The 14,831-nt window shown below is 37.8% G+C and overlaps 1 protein-coding gene and 1 long non-coding RNA gene across 4 annotated transcripts; both read left to right on the plus strand.

Moving 5' to 3' along the window:
• The first annotated feature begins 507 nt into the window (after window positions 1–507).
• LOC110917417 (cellulose synthase A catalytic subunit 5 [UDP-forming]) lies at window positions 508–7,597 on the plus strand. 3 transcript variants are annotated; one of them, XM_022161977.2, is made up of 15 exons: window positions 508–708; window positions 835–1,013; window positions 1,441–1,636; window positions 1,710–1,927; window positions 2,119–2,215; window positions 2,516–2,681; window positions 3,401–3,667; window positions 3,757–4,102; window positions 4,197–4,334; window positions 4,446–4,571; window positions 4,661–4,873; window positions 5,334–5,613; window positions 5,685–5,917; window positions 6,302–6,652; window positions 6,800–7,597. In XM_022161977.2, exons 2-15 carry the CDS (start codon window positions 933–935, stop codon window positions 7,379–7,381), a joined length of 3,294 nt encoding a protein of 1,097 aa, XP_022017669.1. In that variant the 5' UTR covers window positions 508–708; window positions 835–932; the 3' UTR covers window positions 7,382–7,597. The 3 variants fall into 3 exon arrangements, with proteins under 3 accessions (XP_022017669.1, XP_035842383.1, XP_035842391.1); XM_035986490.1 differs by having other exon boundaries at window positions 859–1,013; XM_035986498.1 differs by having other exon boundaries at window positions 870–1,013.
• Window positions 7,598–11,411: 3,814 nt separating this feature from the next.
• On the plus strand, window positions 11,412–13,030 carry LOC110904233. Its single transcript, XR_002572420.2, has 3 exons — window positions 11,412–11,552; window positions 12,410–12,463; window positions 12,777–13,030. It is a non-coding gene; the product is annotated as an uncharacterized LOC110904233 (long non-coding RNA).
• Window positions 13,031–14,831: the final 1,801 nt, after the last annotated feature.

Here is a 14,831-nt window from a genome sequence, read left to right on the forward strand (position 1 = left end):
TTCGTATACATTATATACGACCAGGTAACTGATTTTCACATGGTGTATACGCGCCGTATAATGTTATACGACCCGTATAGAATTTAAAAAACTAATAAAGTCTGTGCCAGCAGACTTTGTCAGTTTTTTTTAATTCTGTACGGGCACACGGCATTATACGGCCCGTATATACTATGTGAAAATAAGTTTTTTCCATGTGTTAATATTAGGACCCTATTAAAAATTAGGATTAATTTAAACAAGTCAACCAAACGAGTCATGTTGGCTCAATCTCGACTCTTTTACTAACCTAGCCAATTTGTTACAAGCTTTTCCTAACCTTCTTGCTAGCCAGCTTTGAGCGACCTTCGAGTCAAGTCAAGATACATATGGAAATCGAGTGATATCCAAAACCCTAAAAAGTGTACAAGTAGACATGCATGGTGTACAAGTACAACAACACATGTTAAACCACATGTTTGGTTTTATAACAACAACAAACACTTTGACCGCACGTGACTATCTACCAAACCTTAAAACTGTTATACAGCAGAAAGTGAATGCGAGCTTTAAAGTCCTGAAACCCCACCACCATCATCTTCAAGATTCAACCAAAAATACCATCTTCATTTTACCATTTTACCCCTCTCCCCACTGTAAACCACCGCCGTACATCCAGCTGGCCACCACTTCCGTACATTACAAATCTTACGCCTTCAATCTTTACTGGTACCCCAATCTTTGTTTCATTATTATAATATAATAATCTCACCACTTTGTTATAATAATAATAATATTAATAAATAATAATTTGGGGTTTTATTCTGTTGTGTTTTTTTTTTCAATGTGGGTTAGGGATTATTGTCGGGTTTCTTCAAGGGTTTTTGCAGATTGCATTCAAGGTTTCAAGTGGGTTCATGTTTTGTATGAGTGTGTGAATTAGTGTGTGTTCAATGGATACCCATGGAAGACTGATTGCTGGTTCACACAACAGAAATGAGTTTATTCTAATCAATGCAGATGAAGTTGGAAGGGTAAGTTTGGGCTCTAAAATGTTGCAGATCTTGATTATTTTGTTTTTATAAACCTAGGGCCGTTTGTTTACCTCTTAATTAAGAGGCTCTTAATGGTTCAGACCTCTTACTGGTACGGCACTTAATGGTTCAGACTGTTTGTTTCACGAGCAATGTCTGAATGGTTCAGACATTTGCCTCACAGAGTCTGAATGGTTAAGACCTCTGATCTGAATTGGTCAGACATTTGCCTTTGAACGGTTAAGCATTATACAGGCTCTTAATGGTTCACACCTCTTATTGGTTCAACACTTAACCATTCAGATGTTGCCAAACATTATTATCGGCCGCTGAGTCATGGTTTGAATTATTAAAATCCAATATGCCTAATTTTAACGTGACTTCCATTTGATTTCTTGTTATAAACTTAAGTTTTGATTCCACATAGGTTACTTCTGTGAAAGAATTAAGTGGCCAAATATGTCAAATTTGCGGAGACGAAATCGAAATAACGACGGATGGGGAGCCGTTTGTGGCTTGCAATGAATGTGCATTGCCGGTTTGTAGAACTTGCTACGAGTATGAAAGAAGGGAGGGTAATCAAGCTTGCCCTCGGTGCAAAACAAGATACAAAAGGATCAAAGGTATTGAGTAATGAATTTTGTTGCGTGTAATTTAGTGAAAGTAGAAGGACTGAATTGGAACTTTTGATATTAGGGAGTCCAAGAGTTGATGGTGATGAAGAAGAAGATGAGTTTGATGATTTGGTTAATGAATTTGATCTCAGGAGAGACCCTCATCATAGTTTTTATGAGCATTCTTCGCGCCTGAATTTTGCTACTCATAAATCCTGTATTTCCGGTTTTGCCACTCCGTATGAGGTGGATGCAGCCGGTCCTAGCCACGACGTCCCCCTTCTTACTTATGGTGAAGAGGTAATGGTAACACGAGTGCAATCTTTTTATTAGGGGCAGTGTTTGGATAATTTACTATGTAATATTAAATAAGCGTTGTATGATAATCAGCTGTAGTGTTCAAATCCAAACACCCCCTTAGTTCTATTTGCTTTAAAGGTAGAAAGATGTGATTTGTTTCGTTTTAAAAGTTTCAACTTGCAAAATTGTAGGATGATGACAGCCATGCTTTAATCATCCCACCATTCATGGATCCGTCGAAACGAGTCCATCCTATGCAGTGTTTTGATACCAGTTCATCAATATCTTGTAAGTATCAAGTTTCCTGTTGAGATCTAGGTAGTTAAAGGCGCAAGGCCCAAAAAAGCGTACTCCGGGACAAGCAAGACACATGTCTATCCGGGCTGTTGCAGCCTTGCTTTAGTCCGGTCCAGGCTGTTTTGGCTTGTTCAGACCGTTTAAAAGAAGTTTTGGTCGGTTCAGGCCTTTTTTCCCTCACCTGAACAAGCGCTTTTGACTACATAGGTTGAGAGTTGATTTTTGTTAGTAATTTTGCATGGCTTTTTTTGGCTTAATCATTTTGTGGTTGTTGTTGGTGGTTTGTACCAGTGCCCCCTAGGCCAATGGACCCGAAGAAAGATTTAGCGGTTTATGGGTATGGAACGGTTGCATGGAAGTATAGAATGGAGGAATGGAGGAGAAGACAGGCCGATAAACTTGAGATTATTAATCACCAGGGGAGTGGTGGAGATCCAGATGATGCTGATTTACCCAAGTAGGTGTTTTCTTTCATTTCTAATAGTTATTTAGTTGTCTTTATAGTCATTTCTGTTCATTACTTAAAGTATGTGTATTTCATTGCATCATGAATTACCTTAGATACTAAGATCCATAGCACAGCCACTTTGACTTTGAAGTCAAAGAAATCTTTGTTGAATTTATATTTTATACAAGGAGTAAAATGCACGGATAGTCCCTGTGGTTTGGTGAAATTTCACCTTTAGTCCCCAACTTTTCAAAATTACACTCTTAGTCCCTGTGGTTTGACAAGTTGTTACTCGGATAGTCCCCAAAGCGGATGGAGGTTAGTTTTTCTGGTTAAGTGGGTGTGAAATGACAAGGACTATCCGAGTAACAACTTGTCAAACCACAGGGACTATCCGAGTAACAACTTGTCAAACCACAGGGACTATGAATAACCTTCATCCGCTTTGGGGACTATCCGAGTAACACCTTGTCAAACCATAGGGACTAAGAATGTAATTTTGAAAAATTGGGGACTAAAGGTGAAATTTCACCAAACCACAGGGACTATCCGTGCATTTTACTCTTTATACAAGTATGTTTCATTATTTTTGAGAACAAGGTCGATATTTAGTATCTACATCAAATAGCATGATGAGTGTTCTAAGTACAAAAAGTTGTGCTAAAATGAATGGTATGTATGTTTTTTATGTGGAAAAGTTATAATATTGTGTTAATTTGGTATTACAGGATGGATGAGGGGAGGCAACCACTGTCACGGAAGATACCGATTCCCTCAAGCAAGATAAGTCCGTATAGAATGGTGATAATGTTGCGTATGGTGATACTTGGTCTCTTCTTTCATTATAGAATACTTCATCCCGTAAATGATGCATTTGGTTTGTGGCTCACATCAGTTATCTGTGAGATATGGTTTGCCGTTTCGTGGGTCTTAGATCAATTCCCAAAATGGTTTCCTATCGAGCGTGAAACATACTTGGATCGTTTATCATTAAGGTATACGCACCTCACTATGTCAGTAATTGCCACCTCTGTACGGTCCCTTATCTCTTTGAATGTTTAAAGTTGTTTTACTTCGTATATAGATATGAGAAAGATGGGAAGGCTTGTGAGCTAGCCCCTATAGATGTGTTTGTGAGCACAGTGGATCCCTTAAAAGAACCACCACTCATTACTGCAAACACGGTGCTATCCATCTTGGCCGTAGATTATCCCGTGGATAAAGTTGCTTGTTATGTCTCTGATGATGGTGCCGCCATGCTTACATTCGAAGCACTTTCAGAAACATCCGAGTTTGCAAGGAAGTGGGTCCCATTTTGCAAGAAGTTTAATATAGAGCCACGTGCTCCCGAGTGGTATTTTGCTCAAAAGGTTGATTATCTTAAAGATAAAGTACATCCGGCGTTTGTCCGCGAACGCCGCGCTATGAAGGTTTGGAAAAAGATATTCTCATTTTTGTTTGTTGTTTGCTTTAAAAGTATTAAACTTTGGGCATAATTTCTTTATATAATTATTGGAAATACAGAGGGATTATGAGGAGTTTAAGATACGGATTAACGGGCTTGTGTCCATGGCCCAAAAGGTTCCAGAGGACGGATGGACAATGCAAGATGGTACTCCATGGCCCGGAAACAATGTTAGGGATCATCCTGGAATGATCCAAGTCAGTGCATGATTTCTCAACTTTTTAACCTTTTGTTTTCATGATTATACATGCTTCAAGGAATAATTATACGCGTACGTAAAATTATTGAAATTTGTACATGTTCAACAGGTTTTTCTAGGAAATAATGGGGTTCAAGACGTCGAAGGAAACGAATTACCGCGTCTTGTTTATGTTTCTAGAGAGAAAAGGCCCGGATTTGACCACCACAAGAAAGCCGGTGCCATGAATGCTTTGGTATGAACTTATCTTCATAACTATCATGGATTATACTTTCAAAATTATTTTCTTGATTGCTTTTAACTTATACGGTTTTCTCTTTGAAGATCCGAGTGTCGGCGGTTATTACAAATGCACCATACATGCTCAATGTAGATTGCGATCACTATATAAACAATAGTAAAGCTCTCAGGGAGGCTATGTGCTTCATGATGGACCCTATATGTGGAAAGAAAATTTGTTATGTTCAATTTCCCCAACGATTTGATGGGATCGATCGTCATGATAGATACTCAAATCGCAACGTTGTCTTCTTTGATGTATGTCACCACCTTATTCATAGTTGTTAATAGCGACCATAGCGGTCGCTATAGCGCGCTTTATGACGATGCGACTATGTGTCGCTAAGTTGGTCATGGCGATGAATAGCGATTTTAGCGACAGTTATTATTTTTTTTAATGACATAAAGGGTTATAGCTATAAAATAGCTAGATTTATAGGTTTTTGTTAAATATACGTAAAATAGCATATATACAAGGGTATTTTGATGTAATATACATATAAAAATTTTCAAAATTCTTTTTCTAGTGTAATCGCTATTTATAAAATTGCCGTCGCTATTTGTCGCTATGTAGCCTAGCCATGCCTTGTCGCTATTTGTCGCTATTCGCTATCGGCAACTATGACCTTATTCCATTCGGTATTATCGTAGCGGACCTATGTCGAGTATGATTTTTTTTTCTTTTATGTTGTTTAATCTTTTTTCATTGTCGTGACAGATTAACATGAAGGGACTGGATGGAATCCAAGGACCGATATATGTTGGAACCGGATGTGTTTTCAGGAGACAAGCATTGTATGGATTCGACGCACCAACTAAAAAGAAACCGCCTGGAAAAACCTGCAACTGTTTGCCAAAATGGTGTTTGTGTTGTTTCTCATCAAGAAATAAAAAGAAAAGCAATGAGAACTCAAAGAAAATAATGAAAAAGATGAAGAAAATGATGGAATCTTCAACTCGAATACACGCGTTGGAGAATATTGAAAAGGGAACTGAAGGTAGTTAATTGGTAGTTTGAAGTTTGGAATTTTTTATATATTTATTTTTATAAAATGGGCATTTGTTGCAGGATCTGATAGTGAAAAATTGTCACTTGTGTCTCAAATAAAGTCGGAAAATTCATCTATCATCATGACTCAGATAAAATTTGAAAAGAAACTCGGGCAATCTCCCGTGTTTGTCGCTTCAACATTTTTAGAAGAAGGTGGTGTTTTGCCAGGAGCATCATCTGCATCACTCTTGAAAGAAGCCATTCATGTCATAAGTTGCGGTTATGAAGATAAAACCGAATGGGGAAAAGAGGTTTGTAAGAAAATACATACGTAGGCACGTAGCTGTTTTCATTTCTTCTTATTTTTTCCTTTTGAGTTCATGATGGAAAAGTAAAATGTTTGGGTCTAAACGGGTTAGGTAAGGTTGGGTCAAAACTTAAGTGGGTCAGGTAGGGTTGGGTCAAAACGGGCCAGGTAGGCTTGAACGAATCCGTCTACGCCTTTTGAGTAAAGTGATTTTGAAGGGTGTAAACATTAGTATACACTTCATGCCACCTTTGAGCCGGCCGTTTCATTTTTATTCGAGTTTTAAAAGTTTTTCCCATTTGACCCACGGGAGCGAACGTTTAACCTAAATCAATCCATATTTAGATACACGGGTCAAAACTTTATTATGGTTTCTTGTAAAATACAGGTTGGATGGATTTATGGTTCCGTTACGGAGGATATCTTGACAGGGTTCAAGATGCATTGTCATGGTTGGCGGTCGGTTTATTGCATTCCGAAGAGGCCTGCCTTCAAGGGTTCGGCTCCAATTAATCTTTCGGATCGTCTTCACCAAGTTCTTAGGTGGGCCTTGGGGTCGGTTGAAATCTTGTTAAGCAGGCATTGTCCAATTTGGTACGGTTATGGGTGCGGTTTAAAGCCTTTGGAGAGACTGTCATACATAAATTCTGTGGTTTATCCGTTAACCTCCCTTCCATTGGTTGCTTACTGCACACTTCCCGCCGTTTGTCTCCTTACCGGGAAATTTATCGTTCCTGAGGTAAAATTACGTATATACCCTTGTTTAAGCAATATCACATATTACTCTAAAATATGTTTTACTAGAGCCCGGTTGTGTCTGATTTGATTATTCAATTCTAAAATTGCGTCTCCAAACAACTTATACGCGTTTTGTCTTTTGGTGCAGATAAGCAACTATGCTAGCATTATATTCATGCTCATGTTTCTATCAATTGCGGTCACAAGTATTTTAGAAATACAATGGGGTGGTGTCGGGATCGACGACTTTTGGAGAAACGAGCAATTTTGGGTCATAGGTGGTGTCTCGTCTCATCTTTTCGCTCTATTTCAAGGTCTACTAAAAGTGTTGGCTGGAGTGGACACAAATTTCACGGTTACCTCTAAAGGAGGTGATGACGGGGAATTTTCGGAGCTCTATGTTTTCAAATGGACCACGCTTTTGGTCCCGCCATTGACATTACTATTCTTAAACATTGCGGGTGTGGTTGTTGGGATCTCGGATGCAATTAGCAACGGGTACGAGTCGTGGGGCCCACTTTTCGGGAAACTATTCTTTGCTATATGGGTGATTCTTCATCTGTATCCTTTCCTCAAGGGTATGATGGGAAAACAAAAGAATGTTCCGTCGATAATAGTTGTTTGGTCGATCCTTTTAGCTTCGATCCTCACGCTTTTGTGGGTGCGGGTCAACCCGTTTGTAAGTAAAGACGGGATCGTGTTGGAAGTATGTGGGTTGGACTGTGATTAAGTATGCAGGTATGAAGTAGTAGTATAGAATGACAGGAAGATGTTGGGTAGGGTTTGTAGATAGAAATAGGCAGGGCAGGAGTAAGTTTGTGGTAGATTTGAGGCTTTGACTTTGATTTTTAATTTTGACTTTAATGATTTTGACTTTGGGGGTTGGACCTGTAACTCAAATCAATTGACATCCATTTGAAACAATTGGATTTTTGGTTATGTTTTATCCCAAATGAGCCATTGATGGAGTCGATATGGACTGACAACCGGTCTTTTTGATTAATGTTGATTTCAGACCGAAAAGTAGAGTTTTTAGCCAAACGGGAAAACTATTTACCAAATAGGTGTGATTTTAAAACTCTTTTTTCTTTGACTCTCCATGGTCTTGGCACCTTCATTGCCATTTGACCTCTCCAGTGCCACTGTCATTTGTGTTAAACAGGCCAACCACACCGTATTCTCCAGTTTAATAAATGAAAGAGAAAAATGCCCGGATAGTCCCTGTGGTTTCGCCTTTTTTCACCTATAGTCCCCAACTTTCTAAAACTACCTGAATAGTCCCCAAGTTTTTATTTTTTGTTCCCGGATAGTCCTTGGGTCTAACTTCAGTTTGTTTTCTCTGTTAAGAGGGTGTGAAATGACCAATTTACCCTTTCCTTAAAAAGGGCAAACCACAGGGACTAGATCAGAAATATTATCATCTTTCACCATTAAAAATCTTCTTCCTCTTCTCTGTGTTTTCTCCGGCGAACAACACCCACTTCAGCTCACCCTATTTCACCTCTGATTACCCCATCATTAATCACATCCGGCGACCACCTCTCCACTGTCAAACCTCCGATCGACCACCACCATCCTCGATTAAATCTACCCTCATTTACAACAATCATGATTATACCTATGGCAATGAGATGTAAACCCCAATGAGAATGAACAGAATCAACCCTTTTCCTCCTCACCAACTTCTAAACCCCAATTTTGCACCCCCCCATTAGCCCCCTGATTCGACTCAGCAACAAACCCAGGAATCAAACAATCAGAATATGGATTTTTTACACAGGTAATGGTTTTTCTGGGCTGAATGAGATGCTATTCACTACCTGTTTAACAAACTCACCTCAAACCCAACAGAAATCAACTACGTCCCTGTTTTCAACACCCATTTGAACCCAATGATAAGCTTTAACAATTTCAGGAAAAAAAATCATGTAAATTGTGCATAGACATAAAAAAAAATTTGAGCTTTCATACCTTGATTCTTGAGTCGACTGAAAATTAGAGAAAACTATAAACTTTGGTATTAATCAGGGATCGCAATGGTGTTCGCTTGATCGTTGTGAAATACAGTGAGTATGGGGGTTGCCGGCCGATGTCGGCTCTGGTGGGGATCGGACGGAGATGAAGAAAAAGATGTCGGCTCTGCTCACCACCGCCTCAAGTTTTTTGGAGATTTTCCACAATGGTGGTTTAATGTATGTATGTGTTCGGTTTTAAATTGAATTGTCTGATGTATGTATGCAGGCTTTAAATTGAAATTGTCTCTCAATTATATATGTATGTACTGGGTTGAGTTGATGATGGGGTAAGACTGGAGGTGGGTTGGGTAAAGAAGATGATAATGGTGAGATAAGGTTTGGGGTGATGAAGATGATGACAGTGGGACCTATTTAAATATTTCTTTTAATATTAAAAATTAAAAAAATTTATTAGTAAGGGTATTTTTGTAATTTCACACCCATCTAACATTAAAAACTAACCCAGTTACGCGTCAGGGACTATCCGAGAACAAATTTGCAAAACTTGGGGACTATTCAGGTAGTTTTAGAAAGTTGGGAACTATAGGTGAAAAAAGGCGAAACCACAAGGACTATCCGGGCATTTTTCTCTAAATGAAAGAAAGAAAGAAGGGAAAAGAAATTAAGTCAAAAAGTCTATTTTGAGGGGGAAAGCTAGTAAGAAGGATTATTTAAAATTCTTTTTTTTTTCAATTGAAAAACTCATGAACAACAATCCTTTCCAATTTCTTTTTAGCTTCTTTCACGCCTATTTAAAAAGAACTTGGGAAAAGTGTAAGTGCCCAGATATTGAAAAACTATTTATACGGAAAAGATAAAGAAGCGAGAGTCACGAATTAGAGAATAAAAATCGAGGTTGACAAATTAAGCTAATGACAGATGGAATGAATTGGACAATTGAGAGGAAATGAAGAAAAGAGTGTTTGGTTGGTCGATATAATAAAATCGCGCATTCCAAAATGCATTTCATCCCTCCCTCGTGTTTTTTTCCATTTCATTCCCTCTTCACCCTTCATTAACAACACCACAACCCACTACCGTTGCCACCACCCACTACCATTGTCATCCGCCGCCGTCACCCACAACCGCCGTCACCCGCCACCGTAGTTGCCGCCACCCACCTCCATCCCCGCCACCGCCGTCGCCGCCATCAACCATCTTCGTTGCCACCTCCGGTCACCGTCATCGCCACCCACCTCCGCCATCGCTATCAACCACCACCACCCACCGCCCTCACCGCTACCACCTGCCACCATCGTCGCCACCACTACCACCTTTGACCACCGTCGCCACCCACCTTCGCTGTCACCCACCACCACCATTGCTGTCACCACCCGTCGCCGTCTCCACTCGCCACCGTCTCCACCCAGCACCGCTGCTACAACTGCTACCCATCACCACCCACCATCGCCGCCCATCATTGACCACTGCCATCCGATTTTATTCCTTCGTCTTTTCTCGCATACCAAACAACAAAAAGTTGTTCATTCCATTTTCACATGGTAAGCAAACAAGACATGCAATGGTAATGATCAATTCCATTACCTCATCTATTCCATTACCTCGTTCATTCAATTCTCCCCTCCATTCCGTTACCCCATACCAAACAGAAAAGGTGGAAGGGGTGGTTATTCCCTTCAATCCAAAAAACTAAATTAAAAAAACATAATTTCATTAATTTATATAAAAAACCAACAATACTTGAACAAACTTAGTAAACATGCAAAAAAAAAAAAAAAAAAAAAAAACTACAACTAAAAATCTACAATACAAAAAAATAAATAAATAAAAGAAAATGAAATAATTATGCTACAATAATTAAACTAATCGTCATCTGAATCGTTCCAATCTGGTAGGGTTGCAACGTATTTTGTAACATCGTATCAAAATCTAAGGTGTTTTTCTTCATCCTGCAACTCCAAAATTACATTGTCGTTAATGACTATATCAATCGAAGACTCCAACACGTAAGCATGGGATATTGCATTCCCATCATGCTTTCTTCTTAGCTTTCCCGTATCCTCAAGCTCCTTTGCTGTGGCGGCTGTGGCGGCCACTTAGGTAAAAAATTCCATACCCCATTGAGTCGGATGAGTCAGAAATATCTTTTTTTCAAAACCTTTCGAATTTGATGCCTCCACATCTGATGGCAAACCAAGACTACTAGAACTGGACGCATCCATTGAATTTTTTTTTGATGTAAATTGTGTAGATGGTAGAAGAGAGTAGAGATGGGCATACCGGGTTTTTTTTTTATACCCGGAACCGGTTCTTGTATGAGTGTGGGTGTAACCGTTTCTTGTATGAGTGTGGGTGTAACTGGTTGAGATCATTAATACTGGAACCGATAGCAACCGATCCCGGGTAGGGTTGTAACCGGTTCTATCGGGTAATTCAATAAAAACGCTGCAAGTTACTGTAGGAATCGGTTCTTAAAAAAATACCTTAAATTGATAAAACCTTAATATCATAAAAAAAGACAATCACTAATACTTTGAATGAAAAAATTACATATTAAAAAATGTAACGTCCCAAAATTTAATTATATGCATTTATATATATTGCTATAGTATGCTACAAGAAATAATTAGGAGTGTGAACCTAGTTAGAAGGAGAATTAGAACTTTAACTAAAAGGAATAAGTTTTTGATCATTTAAAAATAAGTGTTCATACGTAAGGGGTTAAACGTGTAAGTAATGAAAGTTAATTTGATAAAACAAATAAAAACACACCACACACACAATGTGTGTGTGGGTGTCGTAGGAACAAGAAGGGAAGAAGGGAAAACCCTCATCTTCACAAAATCAGGAAAATTGAAGGGAAATCATGGCTTAAATCATTGCATGAACACATAGAATCGTTCATCTAAGCTAGTCTAACAAGAGGTAAGTTGAATTTTATGATTTGATGAACTTTCATAAGTGGGTTATAATCAAACAGTGAAATTGAGGCGGTGTTTGGCCTAGCTTTTATTTTTTGGCTTATGCTTATATTTTAAAGTAGCTTATAGCTTATTTTCTATCATTTGATAAACTCTTTTTAAGTGTTTGGATTAGCTTATAGCTTATTTTCTATCATTTGCCGTTACACAAATAAGCTTCTTCAAATAAGTTAAAAAACCATATTCAAATAAACTTCTTCAAATTAGCTTATATAAGCTAATAAGCATAAGTTTAAAAAGCTAAACCAAACACCAAGTTAAGCTTATTTTGTAAAAAAAAAAAAAAAGGCTATAAGCTTTGTTAAAAAAAGCTAGATCAAACACCCCCTGAATGAAGTTAAGTATGAACATTTGATAGAATCATTATATAAAAGCTGAATTATACTTGAATTTTGATGTTCTTTATGATTAGAAGTGACAACCCACTTAAAGTACGAGTGTTATGAGATGTAATGAGGAATTCTTGTTTAAATTAATATAAGGGTCATGTATGATGATATTCATAATGATAACTTGTTAGTTGGAATTGAATTAGATGGAAGGATATATGAAATTCGATTGAGTTCAATGTTCTTGTTAATCTTGATACGATTTAGTAAAATTATGCATATGATACTTGTACATTATGCTTTAAAAATGGTATGAGCACCAAGTGTTTGTTAAAATGCTTGAATGAAATGATCATATGTTATTACAATGTTAAATGGTTATAATTGGGAATTATTAGTTGCTAATTTGATTATGTTAAGAACGGAATGAAAAGAATGACATGAGATTAAAGTAAGTGATTTTGGATTGTAGGAGTTAAGGAAGAAGGCTCAAGTAGTTCCGGATCGCAAACAAACAACGACAAAGGTAAGTCTTAATGCTTACAAAATTTAGTAATGTGTAATGTCCACGTTATGTTATTATTCTAGATTTGTAAATTGTTATACGTAAAAATGAGTTTATGCAAAAGTTCATATTTGGATATGGGTCGAACGAGTAGAATGTGCCATATGTCAAGTTTGGAAAACTTGATGTTAAACCAAGTATAAGTTAATGTAGAAGATTCATGATGAATCCCATTAGAAACCAATGCTTGAAGTATTACCTATAAGTCCGAATAAAGGTTTGAACCTTAAAGTTTGGTTGAATTAAAGTGACTAATTATTTGTTATGAATGTAGGTAAATCGTCTTGATAGGCGACGTTACGTTGGAATGGACACACTATCTCAAAAGCTTCCGCTATGATACTTGACTAACGGGTCAAAACTTTTGTAACAAGACTTTATGTTATGTTTTAGCTTTTGTAAACACTTAACTTTAAAAGATTTCGGAACTCATGTCATTTATGTTTATAATGGTTATTTTGAAATTGGATGTAAACTTTTATGTAAGTTAAGTTGGGTGTTTATGTCAAAGTTTTATAGTTGATTTTATAAGTTTTATGTTTGACCCGTTTTGTTTTCATGATTTAAGTTCTTATGTTTTAATAAGAATTTTAGTTCCTTATAAAAAAACACAAACATATTGCATTGTAACCGGTTTATTTCTTTGACCATTTACTTGTCGTGGGTGCAGCCATTTGACTTGTGGCTCGCTTTGGTTGGGCCACTTCCGTACAATCGTCTTCGGAATCATTAGTCTCTACTTCGTCTTCTTCCTCTTCATCAACAATCTTCTTTCAAAGCTTTACAATACTTGTTCTTAATATGCTTCGTCAATGTAGAATTGGAGTCCTTGCTTAACAAAGCTCCACAATGTTTGCATTGAGCCTTTTGAGAACCGTCGCTCATTTCCACCAAATCCCAATTGCACCATACCTCTATATTGCGATTATGTGTGAGTGTCCCAACAACATATGGAGCGGATTGAGGACCCTTGTTGACGGATGGAGAATTAGTTATTTTGGAATTCTTGGATGCCATAGTATCAAAGGAATCAAGAGCTTATTGAGTAGAAAAAGAATCAAGAAGAAGATGAAGATGGTGTGATAATCAAATGAATTATGTTCACTATATATACTAACTGGGAATCGATTCCAACGGTAACAATGCATTAAATGGGTGGTTTGCAACGGCTAGAAATCGATTCCAACGGCTAGGAATCGATTCCAACGGTAACATAACCATTAAATGGTAGAATTTAATGCACCAGGTTGGATTTGGTTACGGAGGAACCGGTTCCCGGTTGGAACCGGGTACAAACCAATTTTTTTTTTTTTATAAAATGTGGAACCGGGTAAGAACCTACGGGTTTTTTGAACCCGGAACCGGTTCTTCAATAAAGCGAGTAGGAACTGGAACCGGTTCCAGGTTGGGTCTACCGGGTCAGGTTTGGAACCGGTTATTATGCCCATCTCTAGAAGAAAGTGGTTTAAATTTGATTAAAAATTTGATATTTGTTATGAATGCATCCATTTTATGGCCCAACCCAATGTTTATGGGCTTTAGCCTTTTAGGGTTATTGTACTAGTTTATATACACAATGTATATGTAAGATGAAGGTGATGATTGAATCAATTTTCTCCATATATTTCTTTCTTGTTTTATCACACGTTATCAGCACCTTTGCTCTTTAATCGATTTTCAATCGGATTTGTTTTTTTTTAATCATATTTTCTATTGGAGATTCGAGTATGTTTCAACAACACCCTCATCATCGCCAAACCCACATCAAATATTACTAACAAGTTTCTAAGTACCAAAACAAATCATCATCGTCCTTCTCCATCTTTGACTACTCCCTTCGTGACAAGCATCCCTGATCACCGATTCCGCAGGCCGTCACCAACCGAAGACCATCCGTGGCTTCTTCTGTTTTGTTGCACGAACCACACGTTAGGGTTGCGATGACAACTGTAACAAACATCATCTCTATAATCGTTATTAAATATTAGAAAGTACCATGCACCGTCGCTTACAGTTGGAAAAGAACCACCACGTACACCAACAAGCACTGAGGGAGGATACACCACAGGTATTTTGAAACAACTCCGGTACATCAATTCTCGTCGATTGTTCTCGATTCGGTTTGGTCGACAACCAGGTAACAATTATCAAACTCTCTATTTTTAAATTATGCTTATATGTGCTTGAACTAATTAGATATTTCAGTTGGGATTTTGTTCCTACAAGTGGAGTTTTAAATATAAATAGATAAAAACTGGGTATAAAAATCTCTAATAAATTGGATGGTATACCACAAAGTGAATAGAGTGGGCCTTCTTGTAAAGCCAGA

This window comes from Helianthus annuus, chromosome 2 (genome assembly GCF_002127325.2).
Source record: "Helianthus annuus cultivar XRQ/B chromosome 2, HanXRQr2.0-SUNRISE, whole genome shotgun sequence".
Classification (NCBI taxonomy): Eukaryota; Viridiplantae; Streptophyta; class Magnoliopsida; order Asterales; family Asteraceae; genus Helianthus; species Helianthus annuus.

Bases quoted from the DNA above. Each gene is read 5' to 3' on its own strand.
- LOC110917417 (XM_022161977.2), top strand. From the start codon at position 933: ATGGATACCCATGGAAGACTGATTGCTGGTTCACACAACAGAAATGAG. The intron at 4,572-4,660 runs GTATGAACTTAT...TTCTCTTTGAAG, and splicing joins CCGGTGCCATGAATGCTTTG to ATCCGAGTGTCGGCGGTTAT. The intron at 4,874-5,333 runs GTATGTCACCAC...TTGTCGTGACAG, and splicing joins GCAACGTTGTCTTCTTTGAT to ATTAACATGAAGGGACTGGA.